This window comes from Anarrhichthys ocellatus, unplaced genomic scaffold (genome assembly GCF_004355925.1).
Source record: "Anarrhichthys ocellatus isolate YVR2014 unplaced genomic scaffold, GSC_Weel_1.0 scaffold43, whole genome shotgun sequence".
Taxonomy (NCBI): domain Eukaryota; kingdom Metazoa; phylum Chordata; class Actinopteri; order Perciformes; family Anarhichadidae; genus Anarrhichthys; species Anarrhichthys ocellatus.
This window is the reverse complement of record NW_022280073.1, coordinates 465,169-490,275: the sequence shown is the minus strand read 5'-3', so window position 1 is coordinate 490,275 and position 25,107 is coordinate 465,169. Positions and strand designations below refer to the sequence as shown.

Sequence of the window (25,107 nt, the reverse complement as noted above, 5' to 3'; positions counted from 1 at the left end):
TGACATGGGCAGTTAGCGTTAGCAGCTAATGCTACTACAGCTTTTGTTACTGCAGTGACTTTCTGGGCTTCTGGAATAACATTTCCAGAGCCTCTTGATATTTATCTATTTATTTATGCATGTATGTATGTATGTATGTATTTATTTACTTACTTACTTACTTACTTGGTTACCAAGATCAGTCTTGTACAGCCAGGGGGAGTATTTCCCCTCTGACAGCCAAGCTGGATCAAAACCTGTCATCCGGTGGTGACTGGACTTTAGCTGCTTGTCAGGGGCAGGGCGTGCAGCACTTGGGTTCTTTTCTGTACTTAGCAGGAGAGCGAGTGTTGCCATCTTCACCACATGGGAGCGTTTAAAAAACGCAGATATTGTTGTATGCTTTTCAGGTGGTTGATGCGACATATTTTCCGACGCGCACTCTCTGTCCGCTGGTGGGAGTGTGCTCACCTGTGTGTGGGCATCGGGGCGGAACTCCGCCATGCACGATACAGAGAGCAGAGGAGAATTGTTAACACGCGACCATGTAGAGACAGAAATGACATGCCGTCGTGTAAATAAGATAAATAACATAAGGCCAGTAGCAGCTGGTGGAAAATTTTCTAGGTAGGGCAATCCTATAAATTTCAGCAAACATCCCAGTATGATTTAATGCAAAAGAAATTCAGTATCAAACACGCATTACTACTTTGCAGTTAAATATTTAACATTTATTCCAACACGAAAAAAAGCAGTAAATAACACTTATATAATATAACATAATATAATATAACATGTTTATTTATTGAGATGCCCCTATGGACCTTGTTAAAGGAGGTAAAGATCAGGAGAAGTAAACATGAAGTGTAATTGGGAATACTGATGTTAAATTAAGCTATGATGAGTTTTCACTGTTAATTTACCATCTCAATTAAATGTTGATGCCTCCATGACCAAGTTAAGCAGATGAGACTGAGGACAACTATGTAGAAGAAAAGATGTTCCCTTTGCCTAATATGTAGCTTGACAGAGTTCTCCATGTGTGTCCAGGTGTTCTCATGTTTCCTTACCTCCTCATCCCCCTAACTGTCCATGCTGGATCTGTCCCCGTTGTTTTAAAAAGCTAAATAAGTTATTAGCATGACGTCATCTTGCCAAACCTGTCTGGTGTACAGCTAGTACAGAAGCTTCGAATGTACAGCTTCCCTTTCCCGCTAGTCTGCTGTCTGATTGTGGGGTCAGGCTGATCTGATATCAGCTCTTTGGCCTGCAGGATCTCCGCCAAAGTTCTCCTCTCAAACGAGACTTGGAGGAGTAGTGCTCGCGCTGGCGCTCGCCTGTAGAGACTTCTCCTGACGAGAACGGGCAGCTAGGGGGGCAAAAATTTTTGGCCCCACACTGAATCTATTTGAGGGCTCATCACAAACAGGAAGTGGAAACGCGGTGTTTCGCATCACACGTAAACACCGGTCGGGGGAGTCCTCAAGACAGGCAGCTGCGTGCGTTCTGTGCCGTGTGTTTGGCTGCTGAGAAGAAAAGTTGAGTGTCTGTCTCAGCATCTGTGTGTGTGTGTGTGTGTGTGTGTGTGTGTGTGTGTGTGTGTGTGTGTGGTGTAGACCAGCCACGCTGGAGAGCTCAGACATATGGTTTCCTGTCTGTGTTTAACTCAAATCAGAAACATCTCCAGCACATGGTGAACTAGACAGAGAACACCTCCGTAGTGACTGACGTTTATTTGGTCTCATTTATAAAGTATGTGTAAATGTCAATAACACACGCCTAAAACAAAGTTGTGATTTATCAAAAGCGTATCTCCTATATATGGTTGTTTTACCAATTCGAGATGATATAAGGTGACGAGGAAATTGCAGTTCATTTTACGCACAAATCCGCTCCTGTCACGATTTATACATATAAGGCCTGTTGGGAATTGGGCCGCCATGGAAAATGAAGTTATGTATTGACGAGGTACCTCCATTCTCACAAAACACAATCAACGAGGCAAATAACAAAGGTAAAAAAGGATCGGCGGATGGTCTTCAAATCGAATACAACCAAAAGAAGACTTTTCCTGAAAGCAACCAAAAACGGAAATAAAAAACTAACCTCACATGGCTGAAACCAGTTAATCCATATAGAAACTATATCAGTTTATTTACGAGTCCCTCGATAACCTCAAGACTAGATGCATAGAGTTGATACTTCAAATAACATTCCCTTCTAGCTTCTCAGTCCCCAAATTGCCTCCTGTGGATTGGATTCGAGATCAAGAATTCCAAAAGAGAAAGGTGGACATCTCTTCTGTCGACATCTCCGACATTCTGCAACTGACAGGTTCCTTTTAAGACAGGGCTGTTGTAGTGGATTGCATCAGATATTTACAGGCGTACCTAAGAAAGTGGCCACTTGTAGTGTATGGCAGATTATTACCTGGGCCGAATCTGGTTTCAGACCATAGACTGTATATAAGAAGTGGACGTAGTCAACGTGGCGGTTTGTGAACTGACTTTTTGATGCCTCGAGAAGTTGTCAGCCAATCAGAGCTTTGTAGGCGAGATTACACGTCTAGCAAATTGACCTAACTATATATAAAAGGTAGAAGCGGACAAGCACCCAAGCAAATGGTGACAAGCAAGGACAAGATGAACACAGCCAGTTGGGTTTATTCAAGTCAAGCTACAGAACTAACCGCTCTCAGCATGTTTCTTCAATCGTCTTGTAAAAATGTCAACTGTTCCGCTACCAAAAGCTTCTGCAAATGAGGTCAGCTGGATGGATTTGTCACTCACTAGAGATCAGTATCCCTACAGTGATCAATAAGCAACAAGCATCAAGACGAACTGGAAAAAAGGAAGCACTTCATACTAAATTCAAATTCAGTAGTTCTATCAAATGAGTGGTTTCTGTAAAAGGTAATCTATCTGTGTGTCTGTCAGTGTGCATCTCTTACCCACACACACACACATACACCCACAGAGCCCTGAGGGTAAGGGTTGTGGTTCCTTCCTCCCATTGAGGACACATGCAGCAGGAAGTCCTTGTTTGTTTACTGGACAACTGCCATGGCCTATTCCTCCACGAATGCCTCATATTGTTCTGCCCCAGCGTTACATTCTTGTGATGTGCTCGTAATAGTGTTTGTGCCTGCGGTTTATGTGAGTGAGGGTGTTTGTGCATTCAAATGCTACAAATGTCGCCACGAGGGACTGAACATTGTGATTCCGCAGCAGCAATAGATCACACCTGGCAGTGGACAACTCTTTAAGTAGAGGGATGAATGGACCCGAGAGGCATTGAGGACGCTTTGGGATCCGATTGCTTAGACCACATTCAGAGGCGGTCTAGGCCACATCGACGAACGGCCAACTTAACTAACGCGCGTGTGTGTCGTGCTACTGGAGCGCACCGGAACAACGCTCCGCCACTTTTGCACCATAAGTGAGGAAATTTACTTTCAGCAATTAGCAAAGTCCAGTTGCTATTCACACATCTTTTGTGGGCTTACGTTTTGAAGCCCCAAGTTCTGTGATTTGGCCGTCATGTTGGCTTTTTTGCAACTAATGAACAATATTGACCGTATATGGAATGCAGCAGAGTTATGGAGAGTAGCGACCTGTCAATCACAAGGTAGCCCCGCCCTAAAGCATACTCCGCTCTATGGTCTACTAAATGAACATCATGCTGTATTGAAGAAGACTTGAAACTAGAGATTGAGACCATAAACTCATGTTTACAATGTTTACTGAGGTAATAAATCAAGAGAGAAGTAGAGTCATTTTCTCATAGACTTCTATACAACCTGACTTATTTACGACGAATTATATTTTTTGTTTGCTTACCAAAAGCAGGGTAAGCGGAGACTCATTTTTCTCTTCAGCTTCTACATCAGTTTTGTACAAAGCCGGGTCAGAATTTAGGTATTTTTCAAAAATCATGTCCGTCGCAGCCAATCAGCATTATGTTCTGTCAGTGAGTGCACTTTGATATAGATGGGATCCATGTGCTCTCACTCTGAGAGCGCTGGGCCTCTGTGACACGGCAGTTGTTTCTAATTAAGATCCTGTAAAGATGATTCGGAGCAGACCGATCCCGCCTCCCAGCCAATGTCAGTTACACATGTGTTTCGGAGCTCGTGATCATAGTTTTTGGTGGGAAGGGGAGGCATTGATAGTAAATACCGCCTTGTCACAGTAACATGCAATTTGTATTAGTGCTGCATTTACAGCTGTGCTCTCGTCAAAGTCAGCTCTGCATGCTTGGAGGCCCGCTATGTGAGGAATGAGATCGGAGGTGGAGCCAATTCATTTCCGGCATGGATTCCTTCACTCGTACAGTCCAAGTTTGTGGGCAGACGCCGCTTGATTCCCCCCCCCCCCTAATTTGTTTCATGGCTTATTTTGATATCCTTCATGATGAATGAAATCTTCCACGTGACATCAAGTGGGGATTTTCAACGCCCTGGGATGATGATAAGGAAGAGATAAAAATAAGAAAAGAGAAGAATAAATTAGAAACACTTGTTGGTGCAGCCGACAAAGAGGAAGAAGACAAGATGAATGAAGGAATAAATGGCTGTTTCAACTTGTTTTTTTTCGTCTTCCTATTTTTTTACAGTTCCTCCTTAACTGTGGAATCTTGGCTTTGTCAGGGAATGCGCCAGTCATTCAGTCACACAGCAGACTGCTTTATAGGGAAGCAGGCCAACTGTTGCTGTTGAAAAATAGAGACCACTGAGATGGGATGAGGAAGTAGATAGAGAGATGGAGAGATGTTGGAGGGAGGGGATGGTTATCATGACAAGTAAATAGTGAGTGTGATAATCACTTTTAGTCGGTGTCACCAGCCTCCCTGTGGCAGGATTCCTCCTGACTGCTCCAACATAATATGATACCAGCCCGGATAAAGGCAGGTTATTTATATACGTTCATGAGAGTAGAAACTCCACAGGGAAAGATGGTAAACAACTTCATATAGTGACATATAACCCAAACATAATGCTAACGTAGATTGAACCTAGGAGCCCTTTTGTGTGCCGCACAGAGACAAAATGGATTATAACCAGCAGCAAATATTCACAGGTCAACTCCGTTGGCGGTGCTGTCCAGGTTTTTCAAAAATAAATGCAGACTCAGCCGCTTTGAAATAACTGAAAGGGGTAGTTCAGATTCATGGAAGTGGGGTACTCACGTGCTCTGTGAGGTAAAACGACCTTTTGCCAATGGAGTCCTGTGGCTTTCCCCATCACAATCCGCTGTCTGGCTACAAGGTGAAGTAGCTGTGGAAGGGGGCAGCAGAAACGCCCATTCCGCCGTTTGGAAATAACTGAAAGGGGTAGTTTGGATTTTTTTGAGGTGGGGTTGCATGTATACTCCTGTGTTCCTCGAGGTAAAATTACAGATTTTGTCAATGGAGTCCTGTGGCTTTCCCTGTTGGAAAGGGCTACCTGATGGCAAGGTCAAGCGGAGGGGGGGGGCAGAAAAACATATTTTAGCCACCTAAAAAAAAAACCTGTTTAGGTGTACGCTATATTTAGGATTTTATCACTGCTTTATCTTTTGGTCAATTGTGGTTGCGAACAAACAAAATGGCGCGGGAAAAAAGCCAAGATGGCGACTTCCACTTCTTATACACAGTCTGTGCTCACAGCTCTAAATAATGATGTTCTAATTGAAAAATCCATCCAACATTGGCTCAGATAAATGCTTTACTTTTCCTCATAGTGTAAAGACACAGTAGCCTTGTTTTACCGTTTATTCTCATGCAATTCATGATTGACTTTATGAGAAATCAAAGCACCACAAGGTCGCCCGTGGTTCCACTAGAGCGGCGTCTTATCAGCACTTAGCTGCTATTTGTAGACATCATGAAGCTGCTAAACATGACATCATCCGTCTCCATATCACTGTTACAGTTGGTTGACACCAGGAGTTAACATCAGCGATTCATTACCTTTGGAAAAGATGCAAGGAGAAGTCACAACACACGCCAGAAAGAATTGCGGATTATAAGCCACAATGGTTTCAAGTGGGTATGTTTGATCAAGTCAACGTGAATAATGAGACTCAAAGCCACATTGGAGTTGTTTTGCTGGCGCAGCAGACGAACTGGCACGGCGAAGTGTGCTTCGACCTCCTCAGTGTTTACGATGGCTTCCATCTATCCGCCCATCACCTGTTTCGAACATGAAATCATGTCTGGCTGTGTCGTTTTCCTCGGAAAAATTGCTCCTTTTTTATTATTTTTTATTCACTGAACAGCGATCGGATCCAAGTAATTAGCAACTGGTTAGAGCATTTAAGAGTGTGAGTCAGAGATGGCATCGTTTGAAATCTCAGCGTTCACATCCTGAAACACACATAGCTTGTGTAATTGCAAGACGGAGGCGAGGATCCCTCTATTAGTTGGAATGATGTGTCAAACCTCCACGAACACTGCATGAGCTGGCATACTGATTGGAAAAGGCAACACGAGTCCTATTGCCAGTTTGTGTTGGCACCGTCTGATCAGCTGCGTAACTACCACAAATGAACACAGTCGTACACTCTAACCACGGCATGAAATAAACTTTAAACCTCAAAAACCTCCAAGCAATCTTAAAAAACCCTTAAAGCGTACTCGCATGCACGGACACGTGGAATTTGAGAAGAAGTGTCTTGACTGTCTGCCGGTCATATTTCGCGACCCACTTTAAAGTCTATCTTCAGCGTTTTTGATTCATTGCATCCGCGGCTTTGCCCAAAGCAATTTCAGTGAGATTTACTGCTTTACAATCTCACACACACACACACACACTCAACCACAAGATGAAGATATTCCACTAAATATTTTTACCTTGCATGATCACACAGCGTACATGAAGGATTCAAAGACGATCACTTCTTTAAAGACAGAGGGATGGTTAAAACATCATTGTGAATCAGACATCCGTTAGCTACGCTAATTAGAAGTCCCCACACACCTTGCTTATATTATCTTCGTCATCAAGTGCATGGAAATAGGCCTTAGACTTAATTATGGCATTTTTCACATTTTATAGACCTGTGTGATTTACTGTCAAATATACCAAACATCAAAGACTTCTAAGTAGCATTAGCTTGCTAGCTTTAGTAGCACTAGCTTTCTAGCTAAAATGCTGTGGCTGCTTTTACGATACATTGACACTGTAGCAAGATGCTTAATACTGGACTGGACATGTAAGAACATGTCCATCTCATTAGCATATGAGCATCATGCTGCATTCACACAGAATCAGGCAGATGGTAGACGGCAAGATGGATATCATGTAGTGAGCGAGAGCAGGGTGGTAAAATTAGGTGAGGTTAGCAGAGAATATCGGCAACGGTTACGGTAGACGCCATTGCCATACAAGGTTGAAATATTTGCCCTCCTCCGCGACGAAATCTAGACCCAGATGTTAAATAGCTCACTCACTCACACAAGCAGAAAAGTTGTTTACGTTTGCTGAGCATATTAAAAGAAAGCTACATTTTATAGCTACATGCATTACTAGAATACAATAGAATAGAATAAAAATAGTAGACTTAATTGATTTAATGTATTTCCTTCCATCACCCGTGCCGTCCAGAGTGTTGTCCGTCTGCCTGATTCCATTTGAATGCATCATTAGGCTGTTATATAATCTTTTACTTTAGTAAAAGTATTGATACTTTAATATTTTAACTTCAAATTAAATAAGTATTGATCAACAATTTAAAAAACACTTTCTTACAAGTAACAGTCTTGCATTCACCCATACTAACTTAAGTAAATGTATGTAAGTATATAACCAAGAAAATGTACTTGTAGTATAAGTAAAAGTACTCATCATTCAGCCAAATGAGCTCTTTAGTTGTTACATTATTACATATTATAATATAAGATTATTATTATTTTTGATGCAGTAACATACAAGGTGTATTTTTATATTGTTGCTGTCTGCAACAGAGCTGATTGTATTAATTTGTTTATACTATTGGATGGTATAACAACGCATTGCATTTCATATACTCATATAAGTCAAATAAATGTAGTGACAAAAAAAGTACATTTCCCTCTGAGATTTAGTGGCGTAGAAGCATAAAGTATAATTCAATTAAAATACTCAAGTAAAGTACCTCAAAATTGCACTTAGGTACAGTGCTTGAGTAAATGTACTTCGATACTTTTCACCAATCAAATGGGAATTCAAAATGGGAAATATTTGGTGAGAAAAATAAGAAATACATGAATTGGATGAGGTAGTGAAAGACGGTCTAATTTATTGATGTATTTAATGATACTTGTGACTTGGTTGATCTAAAACACTTGAAGGGCTCATTCAAGAGCACTGTGAGGAAAATCTGAACGCAAAATAGACGCAAGTCAACGGTCAGCCCTCGGTCCCGAGCTCCTCATGGCCTGCCAATGTGGCGGCTTGGCTCAGGACGGTCATGTTCCCCGACAGAGACTGAGTGAGAAACCCTTTGAAAAGGAGCCCAGCCAAAGCAGGCCGGGGCCGGGCCAAACCGAGGCAGACAGGCTCCCGACTGTTTTCTCCCCGTCGTTGGAGCTCCGAGGGTTGGCTGCCGTTTTCGTCCGAGCTGGCAGTCCGAGTCAGAGGAGGTAGTTAATGATATAGCTCATGAAGCTGTCAAGGCTGTTGGCAGTGTCCACAGTAGGCCTATTGACATAGCGCAAAGTCTTCCCCCTGCTGAGTTCACAACCGTAAAGATACAGATACATATATATATATATATAGTGTATATATACACTATATTTATAAATATATTTTACCCATCTTTACTTTGAAAAACACATGATTTACATCTCCATAGAGCTGGGGAACAGCATGTTTTTTGTTTTCATAGCACAGGCCTCAAGAATAACTTCACTGTGGTGGACTCGCTTGTGTTGGACTGTTTCTGTATGAGTAGTAGGAGGAAACTGCAGTGTGCTTCTGCATGCAGAACCCAAAGCACACAAATCAGGTGTGTCCTACAAAGACCTGCTTTTACACCACCACCTTCCAAAGAATGTTTCATGAGTGCTAGATAAAACATGACATGAAGGGAATCCAGACGCTGTTTAGGTTCCAAACTACTAATATATAATAGTTTTCATTGTGATGGAGTCAAATGGCCCACACCTGCACGAGGGATCCAGGGTATTTGATATCAGCCTCGCTTTACTTCCGATATCCTACACGTCACATGTCACAGCTATTTGAAGTCACTAACACAAACCAAACATTACAAAACGGATAGTTCCGGTCCTTGATTGCGACTGGCTGAGCCACATTCAAAGCCGGTGTTCAACACACAGCTTTGATCGCAGTACATCAGTTCTTTACCGCGCCAAAAGCATCGCGTGAATTTACTGGATGGGCTAAGCGTGGCGCATGAGATGGACGGTCAGATCATTTCGAGCCAAATGAAATGATTGGACACGATTTGTTGATTGCTGTCGGAATGAAAAGAGACTTTCAACAAATGTTTTTGACCCCAGTCTTCAAGCTGTTTTCTGCTGAATGACGCAGAGGAACTGCATTACTTTGAGGAATAATATTTCTTTGTTATGAATAAATTATGGCATTTTTAGCTGCTGCGTGTTTATTTTATGAAACCTTGCCAGGTGTATGTAGTCACCATTTTCTAAAAGCAATAAGCCATTTGAGGCCATTGGTTAAGGGGCGTTGTTTGGCACAACGCAGAGCTTATTGGTGTATTGGCGTATTGCTTAGCTTCCCACTACTGCTAGCTCACATGAAAAGTGTTCAACTTGCAAAAACATGACGTAGCTTTCAATATGAAGCAGTCGTTGGGAATTTGTTTCGCCGGTGAACAGATGAACAGATGAAAGTGGTCCGACTGATATGTTTCTGACAAAGTCGCCGCTCTGCGAGTGTTTGCTGTAGTATAAAACCAGACTTTCTGCCAGGCGTCACTAAATCAACCAGGTCTGAAATCTGAAGGATTCCAAATGGAATCTTGGCTAATGTGTGCTGCACACATAATGGGTTTATCAATGGCCATATGTGTTATTGGAACAGTGTTGTCGTGTTGGAGGTTTCAATTCACACAAAAATGTTAGCGCCTGCCGCTATTTTCCCGGTCAGTTGTGTAAAAGTAATTTACCAACAACAATAAAGCACTGAAAAGTAGATTTAGACCATCTTCTCTGGTTAACCCCAACCAACCTAAGCCAATCTACCGCTACGCTACTAATGAGCTTTCTTCAATGGAAGGCTTTTATATGGCAGCAGTTAACAGTCCTAACACTCCACTTTGTCCCAGTGTTGCACAGTTACAAAAACCTCTTAAGACCTCCATCTCATCATCTGCCTTGTTTTCCCAGTCGTGGATCCAACCTCGGACGATCCGTTGGTGTCGGTGATCCTGGTGAGCCTGCTACCCCTGCTGATGATGGGGGTGGTGGTTGCCGGAATGTTCTACTGGTACCGAGCCTACCGGCGACGCATTAGCCAAGAGTGGGAGAGCAGCATGAAGAAGCGCAAGCCAAAAGCCGGCGGGCTGGACTGCAGCGACGCCTGCGCCATCATGATGGACGACGACAGGTCGGACAGCAGCTCGACGCACGCCAACCACCTGAACCACAACACCGATCCACTGCCCATAGAGCTGGATATGCTGGTACAGACCTCGTGGCACTTCAGAGTTGTTCTGCTCTAGACCACACAAACTTAAATTCTCACCAGTGTCATCACTTTTGATCCTGTCCCAGGTGGGAAAGGGTCGCTTCGCCCAGGTGTACAAGGCCAAGCTGAAGCAGACCACCTCAGATCAGTTTGAGACGGTGGCTGTGAAGATCTTCCCCTACGAGGAGTACGCCTCCTGGAAGAACGAGAAGGACATCTTCTCCAATACGGACCTCCGGCACGAGAACATCCTCCACTTCCTGACGGCTGAGGACAGGAGGGTGGAGAAACAGTACTGGCTCATCACCGCCTTCCACCACAGAGGAAACCTACAGGTGAGTCCGCCACTTTAAGGTAACCCAACATGAGTAGGGCAGTATTACTTTAGGGCAGTGTTGGGGAAGTATTCAGCCCATTTACTTAGAGGGTAACTTCTATATTTATCTACCTGGACCCTATTATCCTATATTTTTGTGTCCAAGTGAGTAATGGGGACATTACATTTTCTGAAATGAATCCAGTATTTGGGGAGAGCCCCGGAGACGCCAGCCGCTAAACGGGCTGCCATGTAATGGCTCAGTGCAACTCCTCTCCGTCAATGTACGTCCACTAAAGGAGCTTGTTGTTGCCACTGACAGACTCAGGTTGTTATTATCGCTCGATCCGGTCTGTACATTGACGGTGAGGAGTTGCCCCTAAGCAGCTAACGTCTGCAGCATTCTCCCTCAATACTGGACCAGTTTTAATAAAATGTTGTCCTCATTACTCACTTAGACGAAAAAAACATGGGAACATGTGGCCCAGGTTGAAAAATACTGAAGGTACCCTTTAAGTAAATGTACTTAAAAGAAAAATGTCCCCTGTGACTGTTATATTATTATATTTTGTTTCATAAGATTATTGTTATTATTACAGGATTTTACTGTTTTGTGGTTTGAGGTGGCACTCGTTATTTCCATTGTGGATTAATCTGCTGATTATTTTCTTCATTAATCGATTGATTGTTTGGTTTGTAGAAATAGTGAAAAAAGTGAGAAATGCCCTTCACAATTACTCAAAGTGACACCTTCACCATGTTTGTTTTGTCCAAACGTCATCATTATTACGAATACATTATAATTGTTAACATTACTGAAAGACCAAGCAGCAGCTGGACCCATAAAATATTTTACATGTTCTCATCTCAGCTTTTTTTTTACATTGTCATATTTTCTGTGTGCAAAAATCATAATTTGTAAAGTAACTAATAACTAAAGCTGTCAGATAAATGTAGTGAAGTAAAGCTTTTTTCATTCATAAGTTACAATCTTAACCTGTTATAAATCCCTCTGCCCTCCAGGAGCACCTGACGCGTCACGTGATCAGCTGGGAGGAGCTGCAGGTGCTGGGCATGTGTCTGGCCCAGGGCGTCGCCCACCTGCACAGTGACCGCCTCCTCTGTGGACGCCCTAAGGTCGGACAGAGCGAAAAAAATCTTCACTAATCATAATAACCGACACACTGTCAAAATAGGAACAGCAAACAACACATCTGCCCAGTCTTTATTATAAGTCCTAATGATGAGCAAATTATACAAAAAGTCTAAATTTTTACTGGCTATCCCCTAAAGTGTAATAAATGCCAGCAGTGTTAATGTGAAACATCTTTGTATATAATGTATTGTGTTTTTATTTATTTAATAAGTACTTTTGTCCCCCATCCTTCTATCGTACCCTAAAGGTGCCCATAGTCCATCGAGACCTGAAGAGCTCCAACATCCTGGTGAAGAACGACCTGACGTTGTGCCTGTGTGACTTTGGGCTGGGACTCCGCTTGGACAGCACTCTGACTGTGGATGACCTTGCCAACAGTGGGCAGGTCAGAGAAAAAGTCTCTTTGAATCACTTTTCTTCTTTATTTTGTGACTTAGTTCAAAGAGCACATTTGAGTAAGGTACTGGACTTACCTGCAGTCCTCCAAACAATCTAAAGAGTCAACTGCAACTTGTCTATAGTCATCATATACAAGTATGACCAGTGGTGGAAGAAGTACTCAACGCTACTTAAACTTGGATAGGTAACACCAGCAAGAGCATGTTGGATGTACCCAACCGAAAACCTTGCATTCTTCCTAATGACCATCAGGGGGCGACTCCTCTGGTTGCAAAAAGAAGTCTATGAGAAAATGACTCTACTTCTCACTTTATTTATTTATTTATTTATTACCTCAGTAAACATGGATGTATGTGTTTTTCTTAATCTGAAAAGTGACTAGTAATTCAAATTGTCCTAAATGTAGTAAATAAGTACAATAATTCCCTAATTCCCAAAATGTAGTGGAGTAGAAGTATAAAGCAGCGGGAAATGGAAATACAAGAGCAAAGTTGTGTACTTGGTTACTTCCCTCCACCTAATATGACATCAACACATACCTGCAAACTTGTCGCTTTTCGCCGAAATGCCTGTCACCCTTTTCACCTCATGAGTTTGCAAGTATGCAACACTTCTGAAGTTGTAACCTGGGACAGGCCGCTGTCTGTCTTGACTGACAGTGGTTGAAAACCAAAGTACTTCTGTAAGGCGTTGCATACAGCATGTTGCTACATCTGTGGATTTAAAGAGGTAGTGTATGATCTGCTGTTTTGGCACCTCTCTCTGTTTGCATTCAATTAGCTTTGTGTGTTTTTTGGTGAGATATGAGCTGGCTCTGTTTGTTTTGATTTCCCCTCTTTACTGTAAGTCCCTCTGGGTGTTTTGATAAGACACACCTTATTTGCTGACAGAAGACATCTGACAGAGACAGTCAGGCAATTGAGGGATGAACGAAGAGGTAGAGGCTTTGTTGTGACACGCAAGCTCCTCAGGGCAGCTCCATCTCTTTCTCAGCCTGTCAGTGGGACTTTGTCCTGTGCTTGTATATGACTCACTAGCTGGAAATGCAGCAGGGACAGGTGAGAGATAGTTGACAAACTTATTAAACCAGCACTTGTGACCCAAATGGACGATAAAAAGAGGAGAGAGGCAGCGTAGCGGAAGCGTAGCGGAAGCGTAGCGGAAGCGTAGCGCCCACCCTCCGGTTCCCCATCAAGTAAACACTGTTAGCTCTGTCGGCACTGTTAGCGCCGTTGTTTGCACTGTTAGAGCCGTTAGCACCGTTAACTGCTAGCCACCGGTCAGATGTTTGGTCATGATGACATCATAAAATATGACATGCTTCATTCGAAAACCTCAAAGGAAGCTTAGAAAGTAAAGTAATTGACATTTGGTACAACCCTACAGTACATGCAAACGCAGGAACAAATGTAAAGAACCTGGTGGTCATGGCCAGGTTCTTTACATTTGAACCTGGCCATGACCACCAGGTTCTTTACATTTGTTCCTGTGCTCTCCGTGATGTCGTTTTATCCATTCAAATGTTCAAATGATGATCTGTGGCTTTCACATGGTGTTCCATTCACAACTGGAAAAATTCCCAGGTGGTAGGTTGTAATTATAACCTCTGTGTGTGTTCACGTGGTCCAGATCGGAAAAACCTGCGAAGAAAATTGGGCAACCGCACAATGCTTTGTCTAAAAACAATGGGTTCAGAGCACGCCTATTATTTTGCCAACATATCCTGCCAGTGAGCTTGTTCGACTTTGTAACTTCAACCACGAATGTACTAAACTTAAAGCTAGAGTGGGTAAGGTATTTCATAAACCTTTTTTGTTATATTTGTAGAAATTCTCTGAAGGCCCGACAGCAATCAATGAATCAAATGCTCTTACAAAGGAAGACATCTGTGGCGGTCGCAGGACTGTAATAAGCCCGTCCTATCATTTCATTCAGCCCGAATAAAAACAAAAATGAATTTCCCCCATGGGGATTAATAAAGTTATCCTTCCTTTTCAACCATCAAAATGCCAATGGGTTGACATATTGTGAATTGTAATTGCTGTCACCACAATTTCTTTACAGCATTTTCTTGAGGTGCTCAGGTATCGTGTATATGAAATATTTGCATATTGCATATTACATTACATTACATTACAGTCATTTAGCAGACACTTTTATCCAAAGCGGAATACAATAAGTGCAACAAACTAGTATGAATACAATAAGTGCTGAGGGGAAGGCTCAGGGTAATACTTCTCATATAAAAAAAAAATTTTTTTAACTTTTAGAGCAGTGGTTCTCAACTGGTCTGGCTGCGGGACCCACCATCCCATCACCCATTAATGACAAGCCGCGACCCAAACGAGGAAAATGTTCAACTTCTGAAATGTATTTAATGTAAAGATGGTGCAGTTTGAACCTGAGCTGAAAATGTCCTCTGCAGTCGTAGTGTAGGGAGCTCTCTTGTGCAGAGAAATTGTTCCTGTAAGTCCCCGTCCCACACGTTTCACGTAAACGAGTAAAACTGCTTTGTTTGTTATGTCTGTAGATTGGTCCATTTGTAATGCAAAATGACCACTTGCCTTAATTCGAGCTGTGGTCTGTTTGATGTCATCCGACATGTCTTCAATTTATCTACTTAGTGTCATTTGACGGAGGTATAGCTTTCAGTTTATCCTCTGCTGATATTAGCATTACAAGGCATTAACGCCAAATATCGTTAAGGAGTGTGAATAGATGACACTCCGCTGCATAAAAAATCACCTTCAAAATAAATGCACAGGATTTTTTATTAGTTTTTTTTGCCAGGCAATGGCCCGCGACCCTCTGTGGGTCGTGACCCACCAGTTGAGAATCACTGCTTTAGAGGGGTGGAACAAAAGCCACTAGCTGGAGGGGCGTGACTTGTTGGTTTTCACTTGGGACTGGATTTGAAATTTATTGGATTTGAGTTTGGACTTGACTTGGTTCTTAAATTGGATTTTGTTGGTCTTAAGTTGGGACTTGACTTGGGATTTGTTCATCTTGACTTGGATCTTATTGAACTTGACTTGGGACTTAATAGCAAAGACTTGAGACTTACTTGTCACTTGCAAAACAATGACTTTTTCCTTCCTCTGGTTGTGTAGAAATCCCATCAACATTTTAAAACGAACTTAGAAACCGCAACAGAAACGTTCATAGTGTCATTTTTGACGTTGTAAAGCCAACTGTACTGACTGCAGTCACTGATGCGTGTCCTCAGATGACGCACATCAAACATGGGTACTCTTGTATCTCATCCAATCGTGAATGAAGACAGTTGGTGAGTCAGGTTTACTGTCACTAAGCCAAATGGTTAATTGTTGCAACAGAAACATATCACCAGCCAGACAAGAGTAAACATCACGCTCCTACAGGTTCGGTGTACGAGTCTATACCGTTTTGATTTCATGCAAACCGTCTGATCCGATTAGTTTTTATGACATGTTCCTGCCTACATCAGCAACCTGTGCTGACAGGTTGACGGCACTAAATCCAACTTGTATTGCAGTAGTAATAATTAATATGACAAGGTGATTATCATAATATTGTACTTTGTTGCTTGCGCTACTTTGCCAAGCTGGCCGAGCTACGAAGGAGCCCACGCTATCACTAACTGCACTCCCTGAATAAATATCTTAATTATTTTTCAAAAATGAAAAAGCAATTTCAGAAAGGAAAAGACAGAAGGGTCTACAATATGTGTTTGAAGGATATATCCGGGATGTCAAACTGATTCAGCTGTTAAAACAGATTAAACAGATAGAAGCTAAAGCTACAGATCAGTGTTTGAGTGAACCACCACGTCATCACGATAAAATAAAAGAACACAGAGGTGGCTCTTTATTTACTGTTCCAAAAATGAAAAAGCAAAAGCAGCATGTGTACACCTTCAGTATACCATCAGTAGCTAGCGTAGCATAGAAATGTTAATGATGTGCTAGCGTACTCTGCCGTGTTAGCTCCACAGGTTTTTATTTAGAAACATACTTACAACCTCTCTGGGTAACAAGTATCACTATTACAGTAAGGGGGTCAACATATTGAGCATATTCGACACGACACCGGCAACATGAAGGAGATCACATCTCAGTAGTGGTGGGAGAGGCGCACGTTGGGTCCGTTTACTAGAAAGTTCATGTTTTTTTTTGAGGTGATGAAACAAGGGTTTCCAGACAGCCAATGTATTGCAAATTTTACAAATTTTTCACCGGCGCGACATGAGTCTGTACTAGCGTGTTAACCCCTGCTGGTGTCTCTGTGCCGCAGGTGGGCACGGCGCGTTACATGGCTCCGGAAGTGCTGGAGGCCCGACTCAACCTGGAGAACATCGAGTCCTTCAAACAGACCGACATCTACTCCATGGCCCTTGTGCTTTGGGAGATGACGTCCAGGTGTGAAGCCGTCGGAGGTCAGTGCACGCACACACACACACACACACACACACATACTCATTAATGACATGTTTCAGGCTGTGGGAAGTATGATGTCATGTAACACACAAGCACACACTTAGAGACGAAAACAGATGCTACTGAGGTGGTGTCAACCACTGAGATAACTCAACAGGAACAACTGGCGTCATACGTTTCGGGGTCATCACAACAAGTTCAGCGGGCGATCCGATTGGCCGGTAGCAATGTCAGAGGTCCTGGCATGTAGCAGTGGAGGCAGCACGTGCTTCTGTTGATAATTAACTCCCCTTCACTTCTTCAATACAGCATGATGTTCATTTAGTAAGCCGTTCGATTGTATCTAGCTCCACCCACTTGTGTCACTTCTGGTTGCAAAAAGCCAAGGTAGTGACATCCAAAATGTCGAGGCCACAAAGTCCATAGTCCACAAGCCGACGTCACTGTGACTTAGTCCACTTCTTACATACAGTCTGTGGTTGGAGTGTGAGACATCAGTCAGTATTTTACACCACCAGAGGAATCTATTTGGCATGTCCATTGCTCTGACAAGAAAAAAAGAAAAACCTTTTGAGGAATCTTGAAGGGAAAATCTTGCTAATGTTTTAGTTACAACGAACACGATAAACTATAAGCATGAGTAATATAGGCATCCAATCTGCATGGCTGGAATGGACTATAGACAGGTCTGTATGCAAGACATAGAAATATATACAGGTTGCATTAGTTATGCAACTTTTCTTACACAAGATCATGTCCTTAGACTTCTAATGACACCAGACTGTCTGCAAGAAAAACTTTTGTTCTCTGCCACAAATTTTGAGACGCACTTTCATCCATTTCTTAAGAGGAAGTGGATGAATTATCATATTGCACACGATTGTGCAATATGATGATTGTGCATACTGTAATCTGAGAGTCCTTAAATATACATATATACAACGTGACCTACATAGAGCAGACAGGAGGTTGAGGCTACTCTTTCTTTTTTTGCGGGGGGGGGGGGGGGGTTTACGGTCACGTCTGTCGGACTGCCCCTCGACCTCAGCTCCAGGTCTGCAGCGGGAATCTTAGGAATGTCTGATATGTGAGGGAGACGATCTGAACTCCGCTGTTGCCCTTCTTTGGGCAGGAAATCAGGGGGAGAGGGCGGCAGTGGATACTGTACCTGTTTCAGCTGGCTGTGTGTGTGTGTGTGTGTGTGTGTGTGTGTGTGTGTGTGTGTGTGTGCGTGCTCACCCTCTGAACCCCAAATTAGCTGGTGGGGTTGAAAGGCATGCTTTCTTTTTTTATATAAATCGCCGTTAAATCACAGTTTATCGTAGCAAGAAACTGTAAAAATAGAACTTATCGCCTCAGAAAAAAACAAACATATTTAAGCTTAAAATTGTGATATTGTATCAAAATCACTTCATTCTACATGTCTAATCTAAAAATTGGCCAAAAATAAACCGTTTGCACAAACCAAATCCTGTCAAAAACAATAAATTCTGCGCTCCTCAGCCTAGGAACTAGCACGTGGAGCCTCAATTTATTTTTCCCAATATTGGTAACAGTGTTGGATATATAGATCCCATTGTTTTCTCTTTTTTGTAAAATAAATTACCAAAGATATTTAACTTTCTCTGTTTGTTATGATTTATGGCGTTATAACTGTGTTCCACTGCAGTAAAGACATCTTTGAGTTCTCTCTACTTCTAGCTGTGATTGTGCTGTTTCCATAGAGGTGCGGATATACAGTATATTGCAGTGAAAAACAAGGCCACAGAGAATAAAACATGAAGGGAGCAAAAACAACACCCTGAAACGGCTTGGGTTTCCAGAAGGTTAAATGATGGAAGGGATTGTTTCAGTCAGCGTGGCGTGGGGATGCTACGGTGAGGACATTTCCCCAACACTGAATAAACTTGTGACAACGCAAGTGTTGGAGACTACACCGGACCTTTTACAAGAACAGACATTGGCTGATGCTCAGTCTCTGTAAGCACTGGGCCTTTAACGATGGATGGCTGTGTGTCTGCGGGGCTCGTTTCGGCAGCCTCACTATCGGCCGGCTCGTGCCGCAGCTCCGTACAAAAGTTCTAGTGAATCACACCTTTTATCTGCGTTTCAACTGAGAAGCACCTGGTAATTTAAATTGCGGGACTACTGTTCAAGAAACTGAAGGTTTCTTGGCGTTGTCATCGTGCCGGTGAGAGCTGCTGGTGGTCACAGGGTTAAACTCTCTGCAGTCTGCAGTGTAGCCCGTTTCAGCTAAAAAACACATCAGAAAAAGAAATAAACTGTGGTTCCCTCTCACTGCTGTACGGAGCAGACTCCTCCAATCTCAAATCACAAGTTTTTATTTGATGAACGTGGGCGCTGATGAATGAACTAAATTAGTTTTATTGCTATAAAAAAACAAGGAAAAACAACAGAGAAAGTAATGTAATCGATGTGTCATCAGTGTATGGACGAACTTTACACTTTCTCCTTGTATGGAGAGGGGGAACCAATCCCAACCTATCTTTCAAATCTGAAACCAAGTCTTGACCCTCAAACAACCGTTTGGACAAGACAAGAAGTCCTGAGGTTTGGTGTTGAAGTACACACGAAAAAAAGAACACGTTTGTGTTTCCTCCCGTCTGCTCTCCTGGGAGTAGAGAGGGACTCTCTCTCCGGTCCACCTCCTTCCCTCCGCCTAGTTGGGCTTTTTTTCTAGACAGTCTGAGACATTTAGAACCAGACAGTCACATTCCAACACACGTGTGTTTGTCTGCGTGTGTGTGTGTGTGTGTGTTTATTTCAGACGCAGAAACGTAGAAGCAGAGGACGAGAGAGAGGGGTGTGCCGCACAAACACCCTCATCTTGCCCCGTTTATGTCTCAATCTGTGTGTGTGTTTGTGTCTGTGTGTGTGTGTGTGTGTCCGTCCTCTGCCTCCACCCCGACAACAGGGGACAGAATGGTGGATGGAAATACTACCGCTGAACCGGCGTTGTTGTTGTTGTTGGTTATAGCACATTCTCTGTGTGTCTCTGTGTAACATTTCATTTAGGTGTCCTGAATTAGCCTGCAGGGCGTGGCAGTGGGAGGGCGCAGGGTTACGAGGGGTAACGGAGCGCGGCAAAGAGTTTTGCACCGTGCCAAGTGGAAAAAAAAGGCTTGTGGTGCATGAAGGGAGGCGGCCTTTTTGGCAGAAGACCGGTGAAAGGGGGTGATCGGGGCGACCCTGATGGACAGAGGACATTTCAGAGGACAAAGAAGACTTTGATGTTTTGAGAAATTCACTTTTTTGCCGTTGGGGGGGGGGGGGGGAATATTTGATCCTGTTCACTTTTCTGTGTGTGAAGCCAGGAGGTACTTAGCGTTGTATAAAGGCTGCAGGCAGGAGGAAATAGCTGGCGGTCCTATTAAAGTTACTATGAGGAACTTCTAACTGGTTATGAAATGGTGTAGATTTCATACGGATGCCTCTATATGACCTGCATAAGTAGACGAGACCATCAGTGTGAAGGTTGGCTATTTCTATGTAGTCATTGTTGATGCTTGTCACTGATTCTGAGCAAAATCTGACTAAATCATGCAGGTTCACCAGAAACTCCTTCAGACTTCAGCAACCGGTCCGCCGTGCACGGACTCAGATCCGGCTCCGCCTCCGACCCAGGCTGTACTGCTGGAGGGAACCAGGACTGCACCTTGAAACCATAAATAGAATTTGTTACATAATTTGACAACAGCTGACGTGTCGGTGGGCATATTTTTCAGCTTTGTAGCGAGCTAAGCTTTCTCCACCACTTCCAGTCTTTATGCTAAGCTAGGCTAACTGCCTCGTGGCTCCGGCATTGTGCTTCACACCACCGAGAACGAACGATAACTGAGTGCTCATCACCCAAATTTCAGGTATATTATGTAGAAGAGAATAGAAGTAGCAGAGTCCTTCGACACTTCTCTAACCAGCAACTGTGAGTCATTTTCAGGACTGGACACAGTTAGAACTAGATTAACCTGTTACTAGAGACTATCTCTGGACATTGGCCAATGCTTGGTTTGGACGGAGAAAAGACTTTTGACCAGAGGGTGTGGTTCATTAGCTAAACGCAGGTTCAATTCTGCTTCCCACGATGTCGTTCGCCCGCCATCGGTGTGAGATCAGACTCATGTTGAGACGCCCGTTGAGAGTTTTGGGTCTCTTGAGCGCCAAAACTTCGGAGCTGTGTTTTATTTCAAGATAGCAAATCCCAGACAGCGTTTCCAGCTACAGAGGTTCCTGCTAACCTCCAGGCCACAAAAGGTCTCAGACAGATAATCTGCAAAGGAAACTGTCGTAAACCGCCTTCCGCGCCCTCAGATTGGATATACCCGGCCTTTAAACCGAGGGCCCCTAGACAGTGAAAGGGGGGACAGTGAGACTGAGGCTCTGGTTGCAGTCTCTTTAGAAATCTCAAACCAAAGACGGGAATTCTTCTCATAGCTTTTTAAATGTCCAGAGCTGCTGAAGGGAAGCAGGCGCCACTTCTCTCGTATGGACCGAGTCTCCGTGTCTGTCCACGTCTGTGTGTCCCAGATGCCGCTCAGAAATACGAGGACAAGTGCAGGCTTTAAGAGGCTAATTGACCATCAGAGCATGAAATTGGACCCTTTTTCGCTACGGTCTTGATGTTTAGAAACACTCCACCTCTTTTTATTTCTGTTTCCAGCTTTCTCATTTTTAGGTCAGCTCGCTCTGCGCTGTTCTGTGTTTTTCAGCTGCATCCAGTCCAGGAAAATGTGTGGTATTTATACCAGCTCCGCAGCAGGAGATCTAAACAGCAGAGAAGCTGGCATAAATAAGCTCCAGGGGAACGAGGCCCGGCCTGGCCCGGCCCGGCTGGGTCCGCTTCTAACATGCTAAAAACGGTTGGGGAAGTTCCACATGTCAAAAACAGGAAGTGTGGACCTGTAGAGTCAGCTTCTCTGCACACAGTCCCAATCCCAGACCTCCAACTTCCTGTCCGGGGGTTCCACTCCAACCTTCTCGCTTCCTGTATTTGAGGACACAGCGGCAGAGACCACTTAAATGAAACTGTTGCGGCTTTTCCTGAATTCCATCATACCATTCTGCTAATTAGCATGGACAACACGTGTTATTCAAAATTGATTTGCAGCTGCTGAGTCAGATTATGGCCAGCCAGAAGATAGTAATCTCACCACAAAGGGGAATTTAGCAGCCGCAACTGAGCTACGTCTATCTAGCTTTACATTCAATGAGTCCTTGATTTCAGACAGAGGTAGCAAAAAAGTGCTTTATGGTCTATTTGACTCTAAATGGACCATCATTTACTAAATGAACAGTATGCTGTATTGAAGAAGACTTGAAACTAGAGATTGAGACCATAAACTCATGTTTACAATGTTTACTGAGGTAATAAATCAAGAGAGAAGTAGAGTCATTTTCTCATAGACTTCTATACAACCAGAGGAGTCGCCCCCTGATGGCCATTCGAGAGAATGCAAGTTTTAAGACACTTCCTTATGGCTTTGCTCTTCAGAACCGGAGGTTGCCGCCTAAGTAGGATTCATAATAACGCTGTCCCTTTCATCCCCGCCTCTAAAGTCTCAAACTACAACTTGAGCGAGCGTTGAGCTATCCGCGAGTGAGCGTTGAGCTTGTTTTTGACAGCTTGTGAAATACAGGACATAAAAAGTATGAACTGTAAGAACAAGAGAAGAGTACACAGAACATGACCCTTACACTGTTTGTTAGATATTTACATATCGTTTTCATGGACGACCGTGCAGCAGCTAGTGTCTCGTGTCACGGCTACGGTGAGGATCCAGAGAGCCCTTCTCCTCGGGGGGCTGAACACAGACTGCAGCTGTTGTGAGCTCGGTTTCATGAGGTCTGGACCCAATCCCGGAACTTTGTTCTGAATTTTTCATGGTTTTCGACGTCATGCTCTCCCTTTCTCTCTCTATTTTTTTTTTGCCTCTGCTTGTTCCTCGACATGAAATAATCTAAACAGAAATGAGGGATTGTTACGTCGGAGCTCTGTACAGTCTGAGGTTTTAGACTAATTGCTTGTTCGCGGTAGCTGAATTGACGTTTTCAGAAAAAGATCTTTTTCCCTCCCACGGCGACATCATGAAACTATTTATTTCTTTATTACACTTCCTATTCACCTGTTTCTCTCCCTCTGTCTTCCTCTTTTTACATTTCTGTTTTCACCTCAAAATCTGATATTTGCTTGTTTGTTGTGTCCGCAGAGGTGAAGGACTACGAGCCAGCGTACGGCTCCAAGGTGCGAGAGCACCCCTGTGTGGAGAGCATGAAGGACAGCGTGCTGAGGGACAGAGGACGACCCGAGATCCCCGACACCTGGATCAGACATCAGGTCAGACTAACACAGACAATAACCGGAGCGGGAATACCAACCATTATTGATCACTTATCTAGGAATTACCCTTTTCATAGTATTTATTTTTTACATGGACGAAAGCACATTCATCAACATTATTATTGACGGATACTGTCGTCACCTTGGGACCTTCCTTTGTAGAATATGAACCATCAACACTGCATACAGTCTGCTGCTAATGTGTGTTTTTTCTGACATGATTTCATGTCATGCAGCAAATGTTCCATTAGCAGGAAGGAAACATGCTCTGGTGTAGTAGTACTATAGGTGGTTTTGTGTAACTTGATGTTCACCCAAACACTTGGTAAATCTCACCTCCTCCGCTGTCTCCTCCTCTCCTCGACAGGGCGTGGCGGTGATCTGCGCCACCATCACGGAGTGCTGGGACCACGACCCCGAGGCCCGGCTCACCGCCCACTGCGTCGCCGAGCGCATCTCAGAGCTGGAGGACGAGATGGACAAGCTGTCCAGCCGCAGCTCCTCGGCGGAGAAGATCCCCGCAGAGCTGAAGATCCCCATGGAGGTGGGGATCCCCGGGGAGGAGGTGAAAATCTCCCAGATACAGGACGTCTCCGCCGCGGACTGCTCAGTGAGCGACGAGAAGTGAGAAGGGGGGACCGGACCTTTTTTAGTTTTAATTCCCCAACAAGGGCACTTATTCTGGAGTCAGGAGTTGAGCTCCTGGACGTCCCGGGACAGCGTCATATCTTACTCTACCCCAGGAAAAAAAACAATCACAAGAGACTGTGGGTGACGCTTTTGGGCTTCACCGCTTTTAAACGCGCAACAACTTGCCTTAATCAGCTGAAAAGCTAAAGAGCCAAAAAAAAAGAAAGCCAAAGTTAACTGGAAGCTTCCAAAGATGCACAGAGAAAGATGTTTTTTGTTTCTTTTTTATATTCTCTCTGAGCAGAAAGGTCACTCTCTTAACGAGAGACAAACATGGCGATAACTGTTAAACCAAAGACATTTCATGTGCACTTTACCGTGAGACACTTCTGTGTCCAAAAGTGTCTTTGACTTTGAGCCAAAGTGTCAGCGGAGATGTGGCCTTAACACTAATGATGCTGTGGACTCCGTCCGCAACCAGCAAGGAATCCAAAGGAGTGTGTCTGTGTGTGTGTGTGTGTGTGTGTGTGTGTTTTACCCAGCTATACTTACAACCTTGTTTGCCACAAAAAACAAGCACAATGTAAATAGAGACAGTGACTGTACATAAGAGACAAATCAAGCCCAAACAAAAGGGAAACGTGATCCTACGACTTCTATTTGATCGCGGAGATTAACAGACTTCATAGAGATGTATTTTTAAAAAATAACTTTGTGTTGTTTCTATATCAACGGGTGTGCCGAAATCTGTTGCCTTTCCTCAATGTGTGTCATTTGTAAAATATTTGTAAATCTTTTTATGAAATTAAAGATATTTCTGTATACTGAGATCCGTCTTTCACTCGTTCTGTGGTTCGGCTGGCAAAGATACAAACTACTGAGCGATGTGGATTTTCCTTATCGTTTTGTCACTCACGTACGAACGCCCGCTCCTAAAGATATATTTTAGCGGTGAGGTAGTTTTTCTCCGCCACCTATCCTTTTGTGTGCTATTTCATTTTTCATGGTTCCGTGCTGACACAGCAGTCTCATGAAGAACTAGGAGACATTGGGTTACATGTGGGGATGCAGTAGTATTACATTTGGCTACTTGCCGATACAGAGTACAGAGTACCCATGTGAGTACTTGATAGTACCATTACATTGCTAACAATTACTTTGAAAACATGTTTAATTTTTCACCAGATGTTCCTCACTGTCCAACTGTAACAAACTAACTAAACT

The 25,107-nt window shown here is 43.4% G+C and overlaps 1 protein-coding gene across 1 annotated transcript in view; it reads left to right on the top strand.

Annotated features, from left to right (window-relative positions):
- The window catches only part of LOC116395085 (TGF-beta receptor type-2-like), a 36,987-nt gene extending 12,276 nt beyond the window's left edge, over positions 1-24,711 (top strand). Inside the window, exons 4-10 of the mRNA XM_031868629.1 lie at positions 10,312-10,607; positions 10,699-10,947; positions 11,952-12,065; positions 12,332-12,469; positions 16,756-16,897; positions 23,123-23,250; positions 23,621-24,711. Of these exons, the coding sequence (XP_031724489.1) occupies positions 10,312-10,607; positions 10,699-10,947; positions 11,952-12,065; positions 12,332-12,469; positions 16,756-16,897; positions 23,123-23,250; positions 23,621-23,881 (1,328 nt within the window). The 3' untranslated portion in view covers positions 23,882-24,711. The remainder of the gene's footprint in view (positions 1-10,311; positions 10,608-10,698; positions 10,948-11,951; positions 12,066-12,331; positions 12,470-16,755; positions 16,898-23,122; positions 23,251-23,620) is intronic.
- The last annotated feature ends 396 nt before the right edge of the window (positions 24,712-25,107 follow it).